This window comes from Myodes glareolus, chromosome 4 (genome assembly GCF_982192425.1).
Source record: "Myodes glareolus chromosome 4, mMyoGla1.1, whole genome shotgun sequence".
Lineage (NCBI taxonomy): Eukaryota > Metazoa > Chordata > Mammalia > Rodentia > Cricetidae > Myodes > Myodes glareolus.
This window is the reverse complement of record NC_142029.1, coordinates 58,310,243-58,333,311: the sequence shown is the minus strand read 5'-3', so window position 1 is coordinate 58,333,311 and position 23,069 is coordinate 58,310,243. Positions and strand designations below refer to the sequence as shown.

Genomic DNA, 23,069 nt, shown 5'->3' with positions numbered 1-23,069 from the left:
TGGGATAAAGTTTTATTTGAGGAAGATGGAAAAAAAATCCTGACAATCAGCTGCCCAATCATGTAAATATGCTTAATACTACCAAACAGAACCCCCAGTTGGGAATGGTTAGTACTGAATGTTTTGTGTGGGCTTTGTCACAATTAAAAACAAGTGGTTTGTTTTGGGGTCTTTTGGTTTTGGTTTTTGTGTGTGTGTGTGTTTGTCTGTTCAAGTCATTGGTTTTTCAAGACAAAATTTCTCTGTGTAACAGCCTGACTGTCCTAAAACTCTCTTTGTAGACCACATTAGCTTCAAACTCACAGAGATCTGCCTACCTCTGCCTCCCAGGTGCTGGGATTAAAGGTGTGTGCCACCATTTCCTGGCTTAAAAACCACCATTTTTAAAGCAGAGGTTATTTGAGTTGCTCTTGGCCTTCACTGTGGATGCTGCTGAGAGCACAAACCCACAAGCATCTGTCTGCTTTTGACACACAGCACTAGAGAATTAACAAACAGAATGGTAATTTAATTTTTAATTTTGTTACATCTTTTTCTATTTTTCATTAAATATAATATTTTGAATACTTGAAGTACGATTAATAAAAACTCAGAGACAGATATTGGGGTTCAGCCTGAAGCCCAGAAAAGCAAATCAGGCAGCCACTTCTTCTTACCTCAACCTCAGTCCTAAAATGGTGATCCTGCCTCCAGGAACCTCAGAATGAGACTGAGCTGTCTCCTCCTGTTGTATATTCCTCTCTAGTTATAGGATTAAGGGCATGCACCACTGTCACCTGGTTTCTAAGGCAAGAGAGTGTGGCTACTAGGATAAAAGGTATGTGTCATTGTGGCTACTGGGATTAAAGGTGTGTGTCATTGTTACCTAGTCTGTAAGACTGGCCAGTGTGGCTGTTTTACTTTTCTGATCCTCAGACAAGCTTTAATTATTAAAATACAAATGAAATGTCACTACATACTTATGAACTATAGCATGCTCCAATATATGTATACAATAAGTAATGATAAAGTGTGTGATTAACATTTCTATCATGTCAAACATTTATTGAAAAGTTTCTGTGCCCCAATAAGCCTCTCCACCAACGCAATAATCCAAATCAAACTGAATTAGAAAAAGCCCAAGTTTAATGGATACCAATGCTCCCGGGTTGCCTTCCAACCCCTCAGAGAGGAGACAGGAAAAGAAGACTGGAAAACCACATTTGTTTTCTGGAATACAATTTAAATACCCTGTGGGAGTAGTCTCAGGCATTGCTTGGCAGGAGGTGAAGTCTGGACTGAGGCAACTCCCAGGGGAGGGGGCTTAGGATGGAACTTCCACCCAAACACTACAGACTCTCTGGATATATGGATGCCAGTGGCTGTGGTCTGGCCTTAACCCAAACATTTCAGACTCTTTGGGTATATGAATGCCAGGGGCTGGGGTGACATGCCCAACAAAACATCCCAGACTCTTAAGGTATAGGGGTGCCAGGGGTTGGGGTGAGGCTTCAACCGAAACATTTGTCATTTCTTTGTGTTGTATCACCAAAGAATGGATAAAGAGGGTATATGAACAACATGGAATCTTTTCTTTAATCTCCTTATTTATTTTATGTGTACAAGTGTTTTGCTTTCATGTGTGTTTGGGTGCCAGTTGTGTGCCTGGTACTTGCATAGGCCAGAAGAAGGTAATGGATCTCCTAGGAATTAAACCCAGATCCTCTAGAAGACCAGCCAGAGCTCATGAGTAAGTTCTGTAGTGAGAGGGCCACTTGTTTGTTTCCCAGCTGCCTGGCAGCTCAGACCTGAAATAATCAAACAGAAACCATATTATTTAAATCACTGCTTGGCCCATTAGCTCTAGTTTCTTATTGGCTAACTCTTACACCTTAATTTAACCCATCTCCATTAATCTGTGTATCACCACGAGGTCGTGGTCTACCAGCAAAGTTTTGGCGTGTCTGTCTCCAGTGGTGGCGTCATGGCTTCTCTCTAACTCCACATTCTTCCTCCCAGCATTCAGTTTAGTTTTCCCCACCTAGCTCTGTTCTATCCTATCAGGCCAAGCCAGTTTTCTTTATTCATTAATGGTAATCACAGCATACAGAGGGGAATCCCACATCACAACTCCCATAAAATAAGTATTAATCAGCCTAAAAAGGGGAAATTTTTTATGGGCCCCCAATGTGGGTAGACCCATAAAAGTGCTAAGTGAAAAGTGCTAGTCACAAAAGGTCAGTCACCATATGATTCCATGTATATGATGCTCCCTAGATCAGTCAAATCCATGGAGACGAAACTAAGTGGTTGCCAAGGGTTGAAGAATGTAGGGAATGGGGTGGTGTATTATCATTCATGAGCACACATTTTCAGTTTAGGATGACACAAAGCTCTTTAGTGTGAATGGTGGTGATGATGATGATGATGATGATGATGATGATGATGATGATGATTGAAGAAGAGTGTGCATCTATTCAGTGTCTTAAGAACCATCCTATCTCTTCAATCTGTGAAGTCCCCTACTGGCTTGTGCTTTGAGTGCTTGATCCCCAGTTTTGAAGGCTGTGAAGCTTTTAGGAGGTGGAGCCTGGCTGGCAGAAGTGGATCACTAAGGGCCAGCTTCCTAAGGTTTTGCCTATCCCTGCTTCCTGAGCTATTTCCTGTCCAGTCACCCTGTGAAAAATCTCTACCACATACTTCAGTGACAGATTTTGCCACCTCATGTGATGGACTGCAATCCCTCTGAAACTGGGAGCCAAAAATCTTTCCTCACATACATGGTTTCTGTCAGATATTTTGGTCACCTTGGTATTGAAAAACAATGGATACAACTGTTTGTTTAAAAATTGTTTAAGTGGTCATTGTTACGTTGTATGTTTCTGTGACAATATAAATAGGGGAGCGGGGGGGGGGGTACTAGTGTCGGGCTAGTCCCAGGAAAGAGAAATTTTTTTTAAAAAAAGGCATCTGTGGGTTAAAAGACTTGCATAAAATTGAGAAATTGGGGATACTAAACATTCTATGATGTTTAGAATATTGTATTAACTTTTTCTGGTTGTGGTGGTAGTCTATTGGCTATTTTTGGAAAGGGGGTGCCTTTCAGAACAGAGACGTGGTTGTAGATGTGCTCAGATGACTACTTGGGAAGGCGATGCGAGGGACGCAGGAAAACAGACTCTTCATGTGTTGGTGATTGTTAAAGCTGAGTAACAGGGGCATCAAGCTCATGACCACATTGCTCGATTATTTTTATATATGCTTGACATTTTCCATAATAAAGACGAAAATAGCAACAAGAAGTTAACCATGTCAGCTTTTTTTCAAGATGCTTCTAAATATCATTAGGCAACAGACGAAAGTTTTCAAAATGGACAATAGAAAAAATAAAAAGAATCTAACTTTTAAAAAACGATTGCATTTTCCATGGATCACAATGCTAAAACACTGCAAGATGAGTGACAACCATGGAAGCAAGTGGAAGCAAAGGGATGGAGGTCAGGAGACTTGCAGGACCAGGCTGCCCAGGTCACAGTCCAGGGGCACCACCTACTGGTGGCAAAACTGCAGTGATGCCCTCGACCGTAAAATGCGTACACCAGCCTGACAGCTCGCTGTGAGGCTAGGTCAGTCAATATTTATAAGGAACTGGGGCCAAGAGCTGGCATTCGATGTTATGTTATCCCAGCAATCTCCCCTCTCTGAGGCTTTGTCTTCTTTTCCTTTTCTTGAAAATCAAAACTCAGCTGGGCAGTGATGGCACATACACCTTTAATCCTAGCACTTGGGAGGCAGAAGCAGGTGGATCTCTGTGAGTTTGAGACCAGCCTGGTCTACAGAGTGAGTTCTGGGATAGCCAGGGCTACAAAGAGAAGCCCTGTCCCCCCCCCTAAAAAAAAAAAAACAAGGAAGGGAAGGGAAAGGAAGGGAAGGGAAGGGAAGGGAAGGGAAGGGAAGGGAAGGGAAGGGAAGGGAAGGGAAGGGAAGGGAAGGGAAGAGAAGGGATTCAAACCTCCAGATTCGCTCATCATTCATTCCGAGAAATGTACCTCCCAGGTCCTCAGGCCCCTGGCCTTTGACTGGCACCTGCACCTGGATTCTCCTGATTCTCATGCCTGAGCTCTTGCACTGAACCACACCACTGTTTTCCAGGGGTCTGCAGCTTCTGGGTGTCCTATTGCCAGATTTCTCAGCCTCCACCATGTGGGAGTCAGTTTCCCTAATCAATCCCCTCTCAATCCCTTTCTACACTGAGCAGGTTTTGCCCCGCCTGCACTGGTTCTCTTGCAAGCCGACTACGAGACAGTCTACAGAGCAGACACAACCCAGAGGCAAAAGAGCAGATCCCAGAGCATGCATGGCACTAGAGGTGTACTGCTCAGAGTTCTGTGAGGTCAAAGTGTGATGGAGAAGCAGGGACACGATACCAAAGCATCACTTCGCTCAACCTGAGTAAGATGTTGGCAGGATCTAAGAGAGCACCCACCATTCCAGACATGCTGATCCTTCTTCCTCATCACATAGCTCCTGGGATAGCCATCATACATGTCAACTGTCAATGGTAAGAGATACTCAAAGAGAAATAATTACCTGTAGGAGGCTCCGCTTAAAACATTGGAGGTACCAGGCTTGTCAAACACATGGTCCTATTTTCTTCAACGGAAGGAAATGAAGGACGCCTGGTCCCCTGGAATGCTGCCGTGAAAAGGGTCAAACGACCTCATGATGCTTTGCTATTCTGTGGGGCCAGCCTCCATCCGAATTTCCCCCAAATCCTGACCTTTGTCTCTCAGTGACTAGAATTCGTCCTTATGAAAGAGGCCCCTGTGGTAGTTTGAATGGACTTGGCCCCCATAAGCTCACAGAGAGAAGCACGATTAGGAGGTGTGACTTTGTTGGAGTGGGTATGGCCTTGTTGGAAAAAGTGTGTCAGTGTGGGTACGGGCTTTGGGATTTCCTATGCTCAAGATACCGCCAATGTCTCAGCTGACTTCCTGTTGACTGCAAGATGTAGGATTCTCAACTATTCCTCCAGCACCACATCTGCCTCCATACCACCATGCTCTCCACCATAATGGGCTGAACCTCTGAAACTGTGAGTGAGTCACCTCAATTAAGTGCTTTTCTTTATAAGAGTTGCCATGGTCATGGTGTCTCTTCCCAGCAGTAGAAACCCTAAGATAGTCCCATGTACTTTGCACTCATCAACAGATCCTCTCCTTAACGCTCTCTAGGCCATAGCCCCCAGCTGTTTATCAGCCAATAGAACTCATTCTTATTGCAAGGGTCCAGGGTTCTTTGCGACTTTGCTAGGGAGTTTCTATGTAGCTACGCCTAAAGCTTTGTTGTGATAACTGTCATGTGGAACCCTTTTCCCAAAGTTTTACTGTGTTTAAATATGTAAGAAAAGGCCAGACTCTGGACATTTTGACTCAGCACCTATAAAATTGGTGCTGATCAAGTTTTATTCTTCGCCCCACACGGACCATCTCCCAGGAAGCCATGAGGCTTGAGGGGTCCCTGACAATCACCTACCTGCCCACCTGTGTCCAGGGTCCATGCAGAGTCCTTTGCTGTGACCTCACCAAACTGTTTCCTTTACACCGATATGGCCCTAGCCTTCCCGCTACCCAGCCACCACATCCCTTTGTTCTGTGTAGAGTTTTTCTTCCATCACTGGGTTCGAACTCATAATTAAATAGACTCTTTGCTTTTGCATTGGATCTGGTCTCTTGATGGTTTTGGGGGTTCAGACTCTGGGCACAACACTTTGACGTTTCAGAAGCCCAAGTCAGGCAGTGTCTCTCTCTTCCTGCTACTTGTACCGTATCTGCCTGTGTGCCCATGCTCCCCACCGTGATGAAAATGGACTAAGCCTCTGAAACTGAAAGCCAGCCCCAATTCAAGGCTTTCCTTTATAAGAGTTGCTGTGGTCATGGTGTCTCTGCACAGCACAGATTGCTGACTACAACACGCCTCTTCCTTTCTTCCACTTTGCATTGCGCTCCACGAACTTCCTCTGCCAGATCCCATTTCTGCCATCTTTACCTTGCCCGGGTAAAGTACCTCAGTAAAGCTGGCTGTCTTATTGCAGCTTTAATCACTGCATCCCAAAGGCCCTACACCAGCACTACTGAGAGAGAAGCTGCTTCATCCCCTCTTCACCACCCTCAAGCCACAAAGCTGGAAAAAAAATATAATAAAGAACGACAGAGAGGTGCGCACATCATTCCATATTTAAATGTTCACTATAATAAATAAATGTCTTTGTACTTAAAAAAAATACACTCTAAGTCATGTGACATCATATACACCTTTCATCTTAGCAAGCTGAGTTCGAGGTCAGCCTGCTGCTCTACAGAGAGTTTCAGAACAAACAATAAGAGCTACACAGGGAAACCCTGTCTCAAAAAACAGAGCAGCAACAACAACAACAAAAAAAAAAAACCTCAAGTCTCCCATTCGAAAAAAATTCAGTCATATAAAAAACTATATATAAAAACTCATGTCAGAAATGGTCTCAAAAATTAAATTTGTGGTTCTATGAGGATGAGAGGCTCTATCCAAACTACTCTCTCTTCTTGCCCATGAACAAGCTCCACCCGGTGTCACAACTCAGGGAACTTCTCCAAGGTCATCCTGGTCTGTTCTGAAAGGTGTCCTGATTAGGTCTAAACATCAATTTGTCACAACTGAGAACTGTCCAAGAGGAGAACCTCGGTGGAGGAACTGCCCGAGGGCAATGTGTGTGAGCGACTGTCCTGGTTGTTCATGGATGTAGAACCCAGCCTACTGTGAACGGCACCATCCCTAGCAAGTGGTCCTGAGCCGTATAAGCAAGCCGAGTATATACAGCTGTGAGCCAGTTAGCACGCAGCGCCCGCCACGGTTCCTGCTATGCTTCTTTGGCTGTGAAGTGGCCTCCTTGGTCAGAGGTAATGCTGTGGAGAACAGCAAGCAGCTCGACCTTCCGGTTCCAGCCTCTGCCTCTCTGTGATAGGCTGTGACCTGGAACTATAAACCCAACCAAGTCTTTCCTCCTCTAAGTTGCTTTTGGTCAGTGTTTTATCCCGGCAACAGGAATGAAATTAGGACAGGTCTCTCCCATGCCCCCCTAACACTCTAATGTCTAGCCCTAGATTACTGTGTTTGGCCCTGGCAGCAGACACTTCGCACCTCCTACCTCTGTCTGCACCCCAACTCAGTAGCGCAGCACAGTGTGGGGAACTGGTGACTGACGCAGGACCCATCTCCACGGTGACCTGCAGACTACAAACAGTCCCTCCTGTAAGACTGCGCTGGACATGGGCATCCCGGAAGAAACACTTGGAGGTCCTGTTACAACCCTTCTTCCATTAACACATGACACCACTCCAGGATCCAGTCCCTTGGGATAGCGGCAGGACCAGGGCCCTCTGAGGTAGCAGTCCATACACAGAGAAGACATAGAGGTCCTGTCTGTCTCCTGCTCTGCTTCTCCTCACGGGAAAGACTTCTTTGCTGCTGGTGGGAGCAAGAAGCCTACCCGTCTCTTCTGTTAGGGTGAGCCGAGCCGGATAACGGGCTAAGCCCTCTGGCAATCATAGGCAGAGTCACCAGCCAGGAACCCTCGGTCGGCCAGAGCTCCAAGGGCTGGCATCCAACTTCTCTGGGAGCTTTGAATGGGACAACGGCTTCGGCTTTCCTCTCTGGTCCAGGTCCTGGGAGAGATCTTCCAAGGACGAGATCTCTAAGTCACTCTCATCCTCAGAAAGCTGCAGAGGTAAAAGAGGAGGAGGAAATAGACTTTGGTAAGTGCAGGAGGATGACAGAGAGTTCAGCAGCATCCAAGACAGAAATGGAGGAAGGTGATGCTTCAGACTAAAGCATGGGGGAAAGTGATGCTTCAGGCTAAAGCAATGAGAAGAGGTGACTCCTAGTCCTGTCTTCTAAGCTCCCTACCTCTGAAAACCTGCTCCAGAGACTCAGGGCCACTGTGATTGCAACAGGGCTGGTTTCCTACTAATGAGGCCAAGCAAGCACCCTGGAGAGGTTTACGGGTAGACCTGCTGGCTCATGTTTGCATTTAAACCTGGGCATGTTAGACTATACATGCTCATGTTTGCATTAAAACCTGGGCATGTTAGACTATACATGCTCATGTTTGCATTTAAACCTGGGCATGTTAGACTATACATGCTCATGTTTGCATTAAAACCTGGGCATGTTAGACTATACATGCTCATGTTTGCATTTAAACCTGGGCATGTTAGACTATACATGCTCATGTTTGCATTAAAACCTGGGCATGTTAGACTATACATGCTCATGTTTGCATTAAAACCTGGGCATGTTAGACTATACATGCTCATATTTGCATTTAAACCTGGGCATGTTAGACTATACATGCTCACATCATCATCTAGCTGCAGTAGACTATTAGTGCCCACCCACAGCAGAGAAGAGGGGGAGCTTAGAGATGCTTACACACGCTCCGTGACGAGACCGACACAGCTTGTGATGAAAAGACAGATGGAGTAAGAGTATATGCAGACTTTAACTCCTCACATTGACAGAACTGGAAGCCTTTAACACTGGACACTCTTGAGATGAATGCACCTTAGTCGAAAGGACCGTTCCTTACAGACTGGTGCTCGGAGCTGCCTGGAAAACGCTGAACTTGAGAGGAGATGGGAACAACATTCCAGCTATTTTATCCTGGCAGGTAAAAAGAGCCCATCCAGGGCCTAGGCAGACCTCTGTCTAAGTTAGACTATTGGTGCTCTTTCTAAATGGAGAGCAGGAGAACTTGGGGCTCTACATAAACTCCAAGACGCGCCAAACATACATACTGTGTGATGAGAAAAGGTATGTCGGGGTGCTGTTGTAAAACAAGAAGCGGGAGACTACGGGGACTGCTCAGTGACAGTGCCTGTTTTGCAGGTGGGGGAGGCCCTGGGTTCCAGCAGCAGCACTAAAAAGACAGCTACTCACTCCTCCTTTTGTTGCTTAGGGCAACATCTTCATCCTCTGCAAATGGGCCTGAGGCTGAAAGGAGTGACAGGAAAGAGTTCTATGTTTTCCTACCCTAGAAGGTAACAGAAAGTGGCAGCTGTTCCCAAGGGAGGGAGAAGGCGGCAAAGAGTCTGGCATTCATGTGAGTGCTAAGTCTGCAAACTCCATGGCAGCTGCCACCTGAGGGAGAGCAGCCACCAAGGAGTGCAACGGTGAGGCACCCACCACCTTGAATAGTTGGAACAAGGTGTCTACATGTCCCCGTCTGATGTGCTGGGTGGCACCACTCTGAGGGTGGGCAGTGTTTATACCCAACCTTTCTGGGGTCTTCTGAGAAGTAAGGGCTGGGGAGGGGCCCAGTATGGAAGAGACAGCACGGGAAGAGAGCAGCCACAGCAGGAGACTCTTGGAGGCAGGAGACTAGAAAATAAATCTCCCCAGAAAGAACTTACCTAATGATTAACATCAACATGGGCACAGAAAAAAAAAAAAAATCCAAAGTGGTCATCTTTCCACATACAGAGGACAAAGGAGACAAGGTCACATGCAATGTCCTTCTCGGGACATGTCAGAGCTGACACTTGCTCAGTCTTTCCCCAGCCTTCACCCCAAAGCCCTCACATTTGGAACTGGCTCTCCATGGAATGTAGGGCCATCTTTAAGTGTCCTACCTGAGACTTCCTTGCTGGTGTGGAAGTCCTCTGAAGGGCAGCGTTGGGCCTTAAGAACATGCTGACCCCTCCGGAGGGCTTCTTCACTGGTGTTTCAAGCTGCTTCTCAAGGTTTTTGACTATCGACTGCACCAGAGTTCCTGGAAGGGGGAAAGTAGTCATATTAGTGGGACAAGCCTGGGAAACGAACGCTTCGTCCCTTTGGGCCATATCTCGTCTCCAACCTGGACAGATAGAATAGAGCAAAAGTCAAGAGGAAGAAGACAGAATTAGTGTCTCCCCCACCCCACCCCCCCAAAAAAGAGGGAAATAGAGACAGGGAAGGCCCAGGCTAATACTAGTCTGGTTATATGGGGCTTAGAATGCTTTGGTAATTAAAAAATAAATAAATAAAAATAAGAATTCCTTGATAATGTAACTGCTGACTCATGACATGGCTGCTGGTGGAGGCTTAGGAAAATCATCCCTCTGATGAATTTTCTGTTTAATTAGTGAACTACAAAGATTGTACAGTCAGGTGATGCATGACGGTTAATCTTGTCAGCTTGACTGGGTTGGGAATGGCCAAGGGAATTAGTAGAGACGTTATCAAAGGCAGTTAGGTCATGAGGGTTCTGATCGAATTGATGGACTGGTCTCTTAATAGATACTTCCTGGGGTGATATTTTGGAGGTGTGAGGAAAGGTAGAAGGTGGGAGCTAGTTGGAAGGAGTAGGTTACTGTGGGCAGATCCTGGTCTCTTTCCTGTACCCCTTTCTCTGGATTCCTGCCTGCCAGGATGTGATCTGCTCCATAGACCCCCTCCAGTGACAAGCTGGTATCTGGAAACCATGCACCAAATTAAGTATCCCTCCCTTGAAGCTGTTCTTGGCATTTAGTTCTGTGCACTAAATGTTGCACAGTTCTGCTGTTCTGTGCAACAAAGTTGCTGTTCTGTGGCATTTTAGTCACAGTAAAGTAAAAGTAACTCCTATGACTTCCTTCAACAAACTGCACCAAAGACACAGAGATCAAATCTTAGTATCACAGGCACGATTTCCTACGAATTCCATGTAGGAAGAAGAAGTTAATCAGTAACTCAGATCTTCAATGGGCCCCCACTCAGGTGCACCAAGACGACAGAGAAGCGCAGCACAAACATCACATGGCCCTCTGGATTCAAATGCTAAGGATCTTAGCAGACTTTTAGAGCTATAACAGCCCTTGGATGATTGATCACTGGATGATTGAACTTTGTATTGACTGGGACTGGAAAGATGGCTCAGCAGTTAGGAGCCTCTACCTCCTTTGCAGAGGATCTGAGTTTGATTGCCATCAGTTAGCTCACAGGCACCTGTAACTCCAGGTTTCAAAGGATCTAGCACCCTCTTCTGGCCTCCACAGGCATCTGCACTCACTTGCACATATCCACACACAGACTTGCACATAATTAAAAATAAAATGAATCTTTAAAAGACAAATGTTTATTCAATTCCTAGTATGAGCCAACTTGTTGTTTGGCCTCTTATTAATCGTCTTATTAAAATCTGTCCTCTTCCAACAAAGAAACCAGAAGCTTTGCACAAGGGCAAGCAGGGAGTAATAGCGTCAGAACAGTATCAAAGACTTGTGGCTCCCAGTTCCACCAGCTTCCCAGCCTGTCCTCCCACCTGAGGCATCGAGCCTCCAGAAAGCTAGTCCTGGTGGCTTCTGAGGGGTTCACAGGCTTGTATATGCCTCAGACAAGAAGCAGCACTGCAGACTCCAAGACAGGCACTGACAGACTGCAAACCCTGCTGCTTCTCCCTTCAGCTTTGCAAAGTCAGAACTGTAAGCCCCATATTCTCTCTAGCTCAGCCAGAGCCAGAAACACAACCTAAGGCAGAGGCCTCACTTCTGTCGGTAGTTTTATAAGGGAACCTTGAGTGGCTGGGAGCAGACGCCACTACTTTGAGAAGAGAAATGTTCAACTCATCATTATAATGACCTACTAGATATAGTATGGTAAGTTTAAAGAATTAATAATTAACCCCAATTACCAGAACCCTTAGCTTAAATCTCTATAAAGCGCTTCTCATCAACAAGTGGCATCCCTGCCTATCACTGAAGAAAATGCCAAAAAACTTTCTTACCCAAATAAAATGCTACTGTTGCTGTTGGTGGAGATACCCTCGGGGCTTTCAGCCACCTTCTATCTCTTCCATATAGCCCCAAAAGGGACCTATTCCTTAAAGGGCCTTCTCTACTAGATAAAACCTCCAACATTTAGACAACTCAGAGATAAAACCTCAACATTTAGACAAAAACAGGGGGCAAAATAACTCTTGCCCAGGTCTAACTTCCTCGTGGCATTTCTGAACCAAAGAAGAAATGCCAAAACAAAACTCCCCGGAAGAAGGTGAAGGGTTTTCCAGGACATAGAGAAACTGAGGCCAGAGAAAGACTCACCTGAGGAAGCCAACCCACCAGAGCCCTTGCCAGAGGGCTGGGCACTCTCCTCTGAGGTCTCAGAGTCAGACCAGCCCCAGTTGTCCTCCGGCTGGGGTGCAGACCTGGAAAGAACTTTGGGGGGCTGAAGAGACACACGCTGTACAACATCTTCTTCTGGCTCCTCTTCAGAACTAAAAGGGGGGGTGCTGCTGCGAGACGAAATGAGAGGGACACAGATCAGAAAGAAAAATTTAAAAGCCAGACTTCGGCTTTCCGGTTTGTCCCAAGCTAGCCCTGCTCCCTCAGGTGAAGTATAAAGCCCAGAGGACCTGAGGCCCCACCCTTCCACTGTAGTCATGGATTGGAAGAAGAGATGGGAAGGGAAGGGTAGGCCTGCCTCGATGGGAGTGAAGGATGCCCAGTCTCTTCTCAGAGGCTCAGGTTGAACACTGCCTGAGGGATCTTCAATATTCACATCTGTTCCCATCCCTCCCTTGTAATACAGAGCTCTGTAAAGGTCTAGGGCAGGCTTCCAGAGGCCAGAAGCCATCACCTCAGACCCCACAAGAGGGCAAAGTCTAGAGCTCACCTCAGCCCGGGCCCAGGGGAAACAGGGGTACTGGAGGGTCCATGCACTCTGGGGCGTGGAATGGGGGTGGACACCTGGGGGAGGCCAGGGCCATGGCTGCTATGGCTCTGACGAGCTGGCGTAGAAGGCTCTGCTGGCTTGGATGGCAGCGCCACATTCAGGGTCCTGGTCTTTGGCCGGACCTCCCTTGTGGCCAGTGTGGTGTGCTGGCTTTTGACTAGAAACACAGAAAGGAATGACTTGTAGAGCCTGCCAATGTTGGGCCTGTAGTCCTGAAATAACACAGAAGAAAGTCTTAACACCAGAAATCATCAAGCCACAGTACATTTGACAGTCGCCCTATATCTTAAGTCCCTCTACTAGGACAAAGCTCTAGTTTCATCAGAGACTTGGAGAGTATTTGATGTCCCCGGGTCATGCCATCATTACAGACGACCAGAGGAGTCCACCAGTCTGCAGACCCAGGCTGACTTTGCTCACAACCTTGAACACAAGAGGCCCTGCAGGAAAACTCTGTTGCCACCAGAGGTCGCTGCAGGACTACACAACTACCAAGAGCTGCCAGGACCTTTAAGTCACAGGAAAGGCTGCCGTGCATTAGATACCACCCCTGTTTCCCATTAGGAAACAAGCGGTCCAGTGATGTTTGGTCATGGAAAGCGAACTAGAGAGAACTGTATCACAGGAAGCTAGAGAAAGCGCTTTGCATGTAATTAACATGCATGCACCGAGTTCATCGAGAAGTACTTCTTACTGCAATAACTCAAGGTCAAACATGTCTGTGACACCCTGCTCTCAGAGGATGTGTTTATTCATAAGTGGGAAGGGGTAAGATGAAGAGAGGGGAAAGGTCAAAACAAGTCTACTGGGAGGAAACAACAATAAATTGCAGCTACGGTGTACCAGACACTAAGCGAAGCTCTTTGCATATCTCTGCTGCCCACCCCTCCCCAGCCCCCAGCCCATCTTCAGGTAATGTCACTTTGCTTTGCAGAGACTTGGAGCTATGAAGGACCTTGCCCTCAACTCCGTGGAGCGTAATGACGGTTGCAAACCTGGCCATCCATCTGCCGCTGCCTCCACTGCATCTCGCAGCAAGCTCCCAAGAACGAGGCAAGGTCTAAGCCAGTGGTTCTCAACCGTCTTAATGCTGCAACCCTGTAATGCAGTTCATGTTGTGGTGACCCTCCCCAGCCATAAAATTATCTCATTGCTAATTCATAACTGCAATTTTGCTACTGTTATGAATCGTAACTAAATATCTGCCATGCACGATGTCCGTTATGCAACCCTGTGATAAGGTAGTTCGACCCCCAAAGGGGATGCGACCCACAGGTTGAGAACTGCTTAGACAGAGGTGAGCATTGGCAAAGGGCTAGTGGGGAGTGTGAGGATAAGTGGACTCAGAGCAGGAAGTGCAAAATGTCATGAACATGAATCTTTCATCGCAGTTAATGACTTGAACCCCAAAGCTAGGGAAGGGGCACTGGGGAGAGGGGAGGCTCTCTCCTGCCTTTCTGATGACAGCAATGGGGAAAAGTAGTACCTAGAAGAAGCAAGACACCCTTTCTTTCCCCCTGAAAGACAGAAGTCTGAGGACATTTCCATCCTTTCTCCATAACCCTCTGCTCTCCCTCCGGAGTGTCCAGCACCCCTGTGTCTGTGTAGCTCACATCTCCCGTCCTCCCTGCATCCTCCTCCCTCTCCAGAGTGTCCAGCACCCCGTGTCTGTAGCTCACACCTCCCAGTCCTCCCTCTCCGGAGTGTCCAGCACCCCGTGTCTGTAGCTCACACCTCCCAGTTCTCCCTCTCCGGAGTCTCCCTGTGTCTGTGTAGCTCACACCTCCCACTCTTCCCCCTCTTGTGTGCCCAGCACCCCTGTATCTGTGTAGCTCACATCTCCCGTCCTCCCTGCATTCTCCTCCCTCTCCAGAGTGTCCAGCACCCTGTGTCTGTAGCTCACACCTCCCAGTCCTCCCTCTCCGGAGTGTCCAGCACCACTGTATCTGTGTAGCTCACACCTCCCAGTCCTCCCTCTCCGGAGTGCCCAGCACCCCTGTGTCTGTAGCTCACACCTCCCAGTCCTCGCTGCTTTCTCATGTGGCAGGGCAGGTCCTGGTACAAAGTCAAGCAAAGCAGACACTATACTAAGTCAGAGACATTTGGGCAAATGAGCAAAGGAACACAAGCTCAGACGCAGGCAGGAAAGCCAACTGTCTCTCAGAGATGTCCGCAGTGCCAAGACCTGTCCTAGCTTCAGAAACCTTAAGGTCAGGAAACTGACTTTGGATGGAGCTTCTCAGATACTCACATAATTTTTACCATATTCTTATACGACCTGTTCTGTGGTCTCTTTAACATTTTACATTAAACAACTGCACTTTAAACATAAAATCCCTGCTTTATACTTATACAAGAAATAATTCTATTACCTCACATGATTATATGCTAGGATTGTTCCCCCAATTCATGTGAAGGGAAAGAAAGAATAAGTTGTAAAATAACTGGTCCATGTACCAACTAAAATCAGCTCTGATGTCCCCGGGAGATATACAGGCTGCATTTGGCAAACTTTCTATGCACGAAGAGCTCAACCATGACCTGCTGAGCATGAGAGCATGAGAGGGGATGGGCATCCTGGTCATGCTCAGCCCTGACTGAGGAAAGGAACCTCACCCTCCTTTAACTATCTCAACCCAGCTCCTCCCGTGACTCAGTTTCTCCAAATGAGAACCTCAGGACTCATTTACCCTTGAGAATTCCACAAGCTCTACTGGTCAGAAAAACATCCCAGGGGAGGGGGGTCTTGCGGGGAAAACTCTCTCCTCCTATGCAAACAAGCCACAGCCAGAATGGAATCCTCTCCTGTGGTCTCAAAGCCCACCTGTCCTGCTTACCTGGAGGCTGGCCTTCAGGCTGGGAGCCCCCAGCGGTGCTCTCCCATCTCTGCTTCACCCTACTGGTCACTTCCTTATTGAGTTTCTCCCTCAGACTCCGAAATTCATGAAAACTTCGAGCTGCCTGCTCCCGTTGGGTTCTCAGCAGGGACTCCAGCTGTCGGAGAGTCTGAGCTGAAATTCCCTTTGTGTCCTGAAAGAGGCAAACGTGTACCTTCACATACACAGGCTCCCTCACCCTTTCCCTATAGCTGCTGACACGGAGGCACTGTGTCTGCAGCCTGTGTGGGAGGGGGTGAAGTAGGGAACAGAGAGGGTGGGCCTCACACATAGCAGAAAGTGTGCGAACTCAGGGTCTAGGAACTCTACCACAATGCACAACATAGGATTAGGCGAAGTGCTACATCATAGTCCAATCCACTTTACCCCATAAGGGACTTGGATGGGGCGTGTTTTCCCAACGTCCAACCTAATCTCAGGAGGAGAGCACAGCCTGCTTCCCTTTGCGCTCCGGTACTACGGTGTTCTCTCTGTTTAACAGCGTTTGGAAAACTTAACTTCAAAGTCCAGTGTGTACTACTAGAAGTTGCCTGGGCTTCTGCCTACCAACCACCCAGAGCCCAGGAGAGGGCTTGGGAGGCACCTGAATCCAAGAGGAAGATTTATCAAAATTAGACATTTTTAAATCAAAACTGAACACAGGACCGACATAGGATTAAGCAGCAGCTGAAGACAGTGTCTTTACAAAACTCAACCTAGCCGTCTATGTTTGCTTCACTTGTTTTTCTAATCTTACTCATTGAGATGCAATTGGTGGGTTCAATGCTATGACCCTTGGCTACTTTGATAACATGCTGAACCTTTATTTACTAATAGATGCTCTCGGGTTCTGTCTGTGGACATCTGGGGACAGTCACAGGCCCCATACATAGAGAGTGGACTTAGAGAGAGACATTGACGCATGTGGGACTGGCCCATAGACCAGACTCAGCCAGCTAAATGTCCTCTATTGGTGACTTGATTAAAAAGACAGGGAAAGAAGTAACCAGTAAGCGAAGAACATTGAGAGCGTCAGGACAAGGTCCTGGAGCAAAGTAGAGCCCTCTCTTCTCAGGACAGAAGCTATCCCGAGATAGCAATGAGCACAGAAAGAAACGGACGAGTCTGCAGGATAAAGACCAACCAATCGCCTCTCTGGGCAAGAACACTCTTTGTCTTCATTATAGGTCTCAGCCCTTAAAACTGTATCCCTTAGCCTGGTGCAGTGGCACACTATGTTAATTCTAGCACCCTGGAGGCTGAGGCAGGAGGATTGATGTGAGTTCAAGGTCAGCCTGAGCTGCACAGCCAGACCCTGTCTTTACACACATAATCAAACGACTAGGTCAACAGTAGCCCGGGAACCAAACGACTAGGTCAACAGTAGCCCGGGAACCGACCCTCTTTATCCCCATTCCTTCCAGCTTCTCTTCCAGGGTGTCCTCCAGGACGGGGCGGAACTGCTTCAGCCAGGTGGGGTTTTGCCTCAGAGCAGCTAACACCTTCCGTTGCTCATCATGGGAGCTCTGCAGCTCTGCAGCAGGAGACAATAAGCGAGGTCAGTGTTCCCCGCTGAGCCCACCATCCCTGGACCTGCTTGCCAGTGACCCTGAGAGCCCTTGTACCAGCCAGTAACCCCAGTTCCTAGAATGAGTCCAAAGCAGGTCCCTCCCACATTTCAACCCCTGGGCCAGAAGATGACATAGTTTCCCTCCTGGCTGTCACTGTCTTAGACTCATCACCCAGCTTCTACACCCCCATCCCCTGCCAGCCAGGACATCCCAGATCTGGGCTGTCCGTCCTGAGGTCAACTCATAGCTTTGGGAATTGAAATCAAACGCTAGAAACAACTTGTTCTGTGGGCTCCAGGCCTTAGCCAGACCTCCACCCGTTGAATCTGGTTCTGTTCTTGATTAAAGGGCAGCCAAGATTCCTCTCTGGAGCACTTGACAGTCTTATTACTTTAGGTCCTCCATGATCTACCCACAGCTCACTCACATGGAAAACAGAAACCACTGGAAAGCCAGTGCAGTGAGCTCCTCCAGTGCTCTGAACAGCACTAGGTGAGAGGCAGCGGGGCAGGCACAAGGTCAGGACCTGAGTCAGAAGCCCAGCAGGCGCCGGCTCTGCCTCCTGTAGCCTTGTGACTCAGTGGCCCTGTAGACCACACGTTAGTACCTTTACACAGATATCTGATACACACAAGGTGCTTAAGGAATATTTATCCTGTGTCCTCAGTTCCTTCCGCCATAGCTTCACGTGTTCAGATTATAGTTAAGGAGAAAATAAAAAGTGAGGAGAGCAGCCAATCTGCTTGAGACAGAGAGAGAGAGAGAGAGACCCACCTTCCTCAGAAGACTCCTCCTCTGTGTCCACAGCCTTTGGCACCTCTTGGACTTCTGAGAAGACAGGAACAATTAGTGGGACCAGAACCCTGCAACTCACCCCTGATTCAGAGAAAGATGTAGTACCCCAGGGGAGAGCTGGCCTGTAAGGGCAAGCCCTCCATAGATTCATCTTTCCCAGAGGGGCAGGATGGAAAAAACAGCCACCCACACAGACACTAGAGGTAGGAACATCAGACTCACACCCCAGCTCTGCCTCCAATGGCTGTGCATAAGCTGATAAGTCTCTGAACCTCACTAAGCCTCAGTGTCCTTATGTGGAAAAATAGAGCTATAATACCCATCGCACATCAAATCGCAATGTAACGTGAGGAGGAAAGGAAAGTACTCGGCATGAAAGTCGCTATGAATGGCTTGCCACAGATAAGGCGAATTAGGAAGACAACTCAAGGGCCCAGTCCTATCAACACCATGCCCAAGACCCTTCTCTCTTCCCTCCCACTAGAGAACAATAAAACCAGGCAAGAATCGCTGATAGCTGATGGAAAGAAAGCTTCAGCACAAATGACCTCCCTCCCATAAGCCCTCTGTCTCATCCAGTTGGACAGCCTGACACCACAGCGAATGTTCCACGGACTGCTGTCACCAGTGTTTGACCCATAAATCACCTGGGGTGGGGCATAGAAGGCAAAGAGCCCAGAACTCAAAGACTGATCCTGACCACCCACTGCAGACTTACTTACCCTCCGCCTTCCTGAGGGACAACGTCTGGATCTGCAAAAGATGGGACAGAGCAGGTTACAGCCAGCAGGAGACACTGTAGGGACTCTGCTCTGAGCAGCAGGCCTGCCCAGAACAGGAAGAGAGGGCAGTCACTGCTACCCTGCCACCCACTAAGAACTAGAATGACTTACTACCCAGCTCCAAGCACATCTCGTCTCCCACTGTGCGTGTGTGGAAAGAGACCACACCAAGGAAGAGTAATCGCTAGCATTCCTGGACAACCAGCTGCTTAGCTTTCTCGGGGAAAGGAGACCAGAACGGCAGTCTTCAGAGAACCCACTCCTTCAGGGCGCGAGCCCGCGGAAGCGGAATGGGACAAGGGTACAGCTGGCACGGAGGTAAAATTGATGGAAGACAGCCAGGAGATGAGAGAAATTCTAACCAGTGATGCAGACAGCTGGCCTGGTTCATGGGCACACAGAGGCCTGGTCAGCATCCCTGCCAGGAGGCCTGACCCAGACACTGGTAAATCTGCTCAGTGCCCCTTCCCTAACAAGGGCCTTTTCCTTCCTCTTTCACAGGCTGCAGACGGAGCAGTCGAATTTGGTCAACATGACCTCGGACCACAGTTACAGCTGCTTGTCCGTGTCTGGATGGAGATCTGAACTAGCAAAGGGTCAAGAAGGTTAGTAGCCAACTGTTTTTGGTTTTCTTAGTTTGTCTGTTTTGCCACATGGAGTCAGGAAGAAGCAAGCTGGCTTCTGAATAAAAGAAACACTTTTAGAAGAGAGAAGCACTGAAGAGGAAAACTATGGCCCACTCTCAAGTCCTAGGGCCATTTCACATACAGAGGCGGCTGCTCCTCTCCTGGGGCTGTGAAGCACCATCCGCCTATGGGGCACACACACCCTCTCTTCTGTTTCTGCTTGGGTTTCTCTCACCAGCTGCACCATGAACTCTTGCAGCTCTCTTCCGATCCCGATCCCCACCTGTTTCTCCTCACCTATCTCTACCCCCGCAACCGGAAACCCAGCCATGTGGGGCTGGAGAGATGAAGGAGCAGCGAAGGGCACTTACCGCTCTTGCAGAGGACCCGGATTCAGTTCCCAGCAGCCTCTGGCTCACAACCTTCAATAATTCTAGTTCCAGAAGCCTCCCCGCCCCCACATAGCCTCTTCTGACCTCCAAGGACACCAGGCACACACATGGCATAATACATATATGCAGGTAAAACACTATTCACACAAAATAAAATCTTTTTAAAAAATGAAGATCTCTTCTTAAAAATGATGTTCTTTCACCCCAGGTTCTTTAAAGTTATATTTGCTCACTGACATGGCTTTGACCAATAATATGTCTCCAAAGCCTTGGGTTGGTGAGATGGCTCAGCGGATAAAGCCACTTGCTGCCCAAGCCTGGTGACCTGCATTAGATTCGTGAATCTACATGAAGTATAAGGAAGAATAAACTACATAAGGTTGCCCTCTGAGCTCCACATACGTGCTGGAGTGCACACGCGCACTCACACACACAGAACAAATAAATTCTTTTGACATGTCCTAGGAAGGGAAGGGCCTTTTCATCAACTTCTTCCATCAGCTATGACTGTGATGGTTGGGACTGCGATGCTGTCTTATAACTAGCATGACTGAAAGTAAAAGTGAAATCAGAGTCTCAGTGGCGTGAATTTGGTGCGAGCTAACCACAGCCCGCAACTGCTGCCTCTTTGGGTGTATGATCAACACAAGCCGCTACTACTTACTCTGTTGTCGTGAGCCACCAGGTCCCTCAACGAAACACTTGCAAACAATAGTTCTGAAGGCACACCTCCAGAGTGGACCAGAGGTGGCTTACAGCAGTGTGAAGGTCTGAACAGGTATGGCCCCCATAGACCATTCTATATGTGTGAGTCCTTGGCCCTTAAGTGGCACTATTAGGAAGTGTGGTCTTGCTGGAGTAGCTGTGGCCTTGCTGAAGGAAGTGTGTCACTGTGGAGGTGGGCTTTGAGAAATGATAGGCTCAAGGCAGGCCTAGTGCGACAGCCTAGTGTGACAGTCTCCTTCTGCTGCTTGTGGAAGAAGTCACAGAAATCTCAGTTCCTTCTCCAGTTCCACTTCTGCCTGTACACTGCCTGCTTCCTGCCATGACGATAATGCACTGAATCTCTGAAAACTGCAAGGCAGCCCAGTTAAATGTTTTCCTTTATAAGAGTTGCCACAGTCACGGTGTCTCTTCACAGCAATAGAAACCCTAAGACAAGCAGTGAAGAGGCCAGTGTTTGCAGGGAGCAAGGGACAAGGTGGGGTCCTGTAACAGCTTCCTCTGAGATTGAAACAATCCATCTTGTGTAGTAAGCTCCAGAAGCAGGCAGGTAGACAACTCACAAGAGCGTAGGGAAGTCCCTGAAACTGACCAGATTCACTAGGCCCCTCCCTGATAGAGAAAGGAATAAAAGCTGAGAGTCCCTCTCAGAAAGCTGAGCTACAGAGAAGACTCTCAGACAAGCTAAGACACAGACTCTGAGAGGAGAAATGCCACAAAAAAAAAAAAAAAAAAAAAAAAAAAAAAGGCTGAGACCAGACCAGTGGTCTGAAGAAGCAGAAACCAGGTGAGCTGCCAGGAAGAGATTTAGACCAACAGCATCTCTCGGAAAGGACCCTCCAAGCTACTGAGCTCTCTGAAGCTGTGCAGTGCGCTCCAAGTTCCCAGCAGTTTTTGTGAGCAGTCACCCATGTTGGGTGGGCTTTGGTAATACAGTTATGTTTGAGTCATTTCTGCTCCTGTAAGTAACCCCAATAAGACTCATTGGCTTGCCAAGTTGAACTTTGGTGATATCTGCACTTTGGTCTGTCATGGGTTCCCTATCTGGGGTGAGTAGACATGCATGTTGTGTCTCCCAGAAAAAGTTTTGTCACATGACTGATGGGTACAGTGACTGACATGATATGGCTAGAAAGCAGAAAGTGGGGTTGGAGAGATGGCTCAGCAGTTAAGAGCATTGGTTATTTCAAAGGTACTGAATTCAGATCTCAGCAACCACATGGTGGCTTACAAACCATCAGTAATGCGATTTGGTGCCCTTTTCTGGCCTGCAGGCATACATGCAGGCAGAAGACTGTATACATAATAAATAAATCTTTAAAAAAAAAAAGAAAAAGGAAAGAAAAGAAAAGAAAAAAGCAAACCGAAAAGTGTAACTAACAAGGGGTCCAAGGAGAGGAGGAAGGGACTAGACAGCGGCAGTAACCCCAGGCTATGCAGAACACAGGAACCTGAGGTCCCAGGTGGGCTTGGAGGAGACGGACCTTCCCATAGACCTGGACTTCCAAAGGGGAGCTGAGTACAGACTGGGGGTGGGGAAGAATTATCAAGAACAGGTGAAGAGTCACAGGACCCAGCGTTAGAAGATGCTCGGAGACTCAGCAACTTTTGTCTCGCTGGCTTATTAGAAAACCCGCATCAGAAGCTGTTCCTTTATGGAACGGCGGCTGACTAACAAGTTACATCTGTGAAAATACTATAAGGAGCACATCTCTGTGTCCCGCCAGCCTAGCAAGAGACGATGTCACCGGCCACATATAGAAAACCCAGCCTGTTCCATCATCCATTGAATAAAGGTGGGGAGGAAGAAAATGGTCTCTCTCTTGAAAGGCAGTTTGAGGTTTCAGAGAGGTTTCATACAAAGTGCCAGCCTGGAACCAGGCATCCTACGTGGTCTCTGAGGATAAGAGTGAGACACACGCCTTGAGGAAGGTAGCTGTAGCCTTACAACCTTGTACCCCTCTTCACTTCCCTTCAGGAGCCTGAGGACACCAACAGCATGAACTCAGAAGGATCCAAAGCCATCCTCACAGAAAAGAGGCCTGGCAGCTGCAGGCAACGACTAGGGAAAGGACTGACTTACCGTCTCCTCCTGGGACGCAATAAGCCTGGCTTGTTCTTGAAGCTGAGCACGGAGGGCGTTGATGTGGCGATGCGACTGGGCAGCTGCCTTCTTCTGATCCTGAGACAGGGTGGCATGGAGCCTCTCATTCTCCTCCCGCATCTGGTGGGGCACAGGAAGGTTGGTCAGTCAGATGTCTATAGGGACCCAAGTACCCCAGGTAAGAAAGGTGGTCCCTCTAGCCAAATGCTGGTGGCAGGTATCGCCTGAGGCCAGACTGAATTTCTAGACTGTGTAGGTGGCTTCCAAACAATTCTAGCTGCCTTTTGGTTTGGGTCCATTTTTGAGCTATGCCAGAGAAGAAAGGAGAGGAGAAAATGTAAGGCAGGCCTCTAGGACCAGGGAAGAAGGGTCTCCATTGGATGTGGTCACCCACTGAGGAGAGGCAGGTGAGAAAAAGACCACTCAAAAATCATTAAATTTCTTATCAGATAAAAACAAGAAGGGAGGAAAATGTGTTCCCATGCCACCTCTAATGTA

The 23,069-nt window shown here is 47.9% G+C and overlaps 1 protein-coding gene across 6 annotated transcripts in view; it reads right to left on the bottom strand.

Annotated features, from left to right (window-relative positions):
- Positions 1-6,202: 6,202 nt before the first annotated feature.
- Positions 6,203-23,069, bottom strand: part of Dzip1l (DAZ interacting zinc finger protein 1 like) — a 41,680-nt gene continuing 24,813 nt past the window's right edge. For 5 of the 6 annotated variants that reach the window (XM_087905490.1, XM_087905491.1, XM_087905492.1 and 2 more), the window contains 9 exons: positions 22,551-22,691; positions 18,667-18,697; positions 17,924-17,977; positions 16,979-17,112; positions 15,540-15,732; positions 12,643-12,859; positions 12,072-12,262; positions 9,645-9,784; positions 6,203-7,733 (listed from right to left, as the gene is read on the bottom strand). In XM_087905490.1, the coding sequence (XP_087761616.1) occupies positions 7,572-7,733; positions 9,645-9,784; positions 12,072-12,262; positions 12,643-12,859; positions 15,540-15,732; positions 16,979-17,112; positions 17,924-17,977; positions 18,667-18,697; positions 22,551-22,691 (1,263 nt within the window). In that variant the 3' untranslated portion in view covers positions 6,203-7,571. The remainder of the gene's footprint in view (positions 7,734-9,644; positions 9,785-12,071; positions 12,263-12,642; positions 12,860-15,539; positions 15,733-16,978; positions 17,113-17,923; positions 17,978-18,666; positions 18,698-22,550; positions 22,692-23,069) is intronic. The other variant, XM_087905489.1, reaches the window with a different exon arrangement.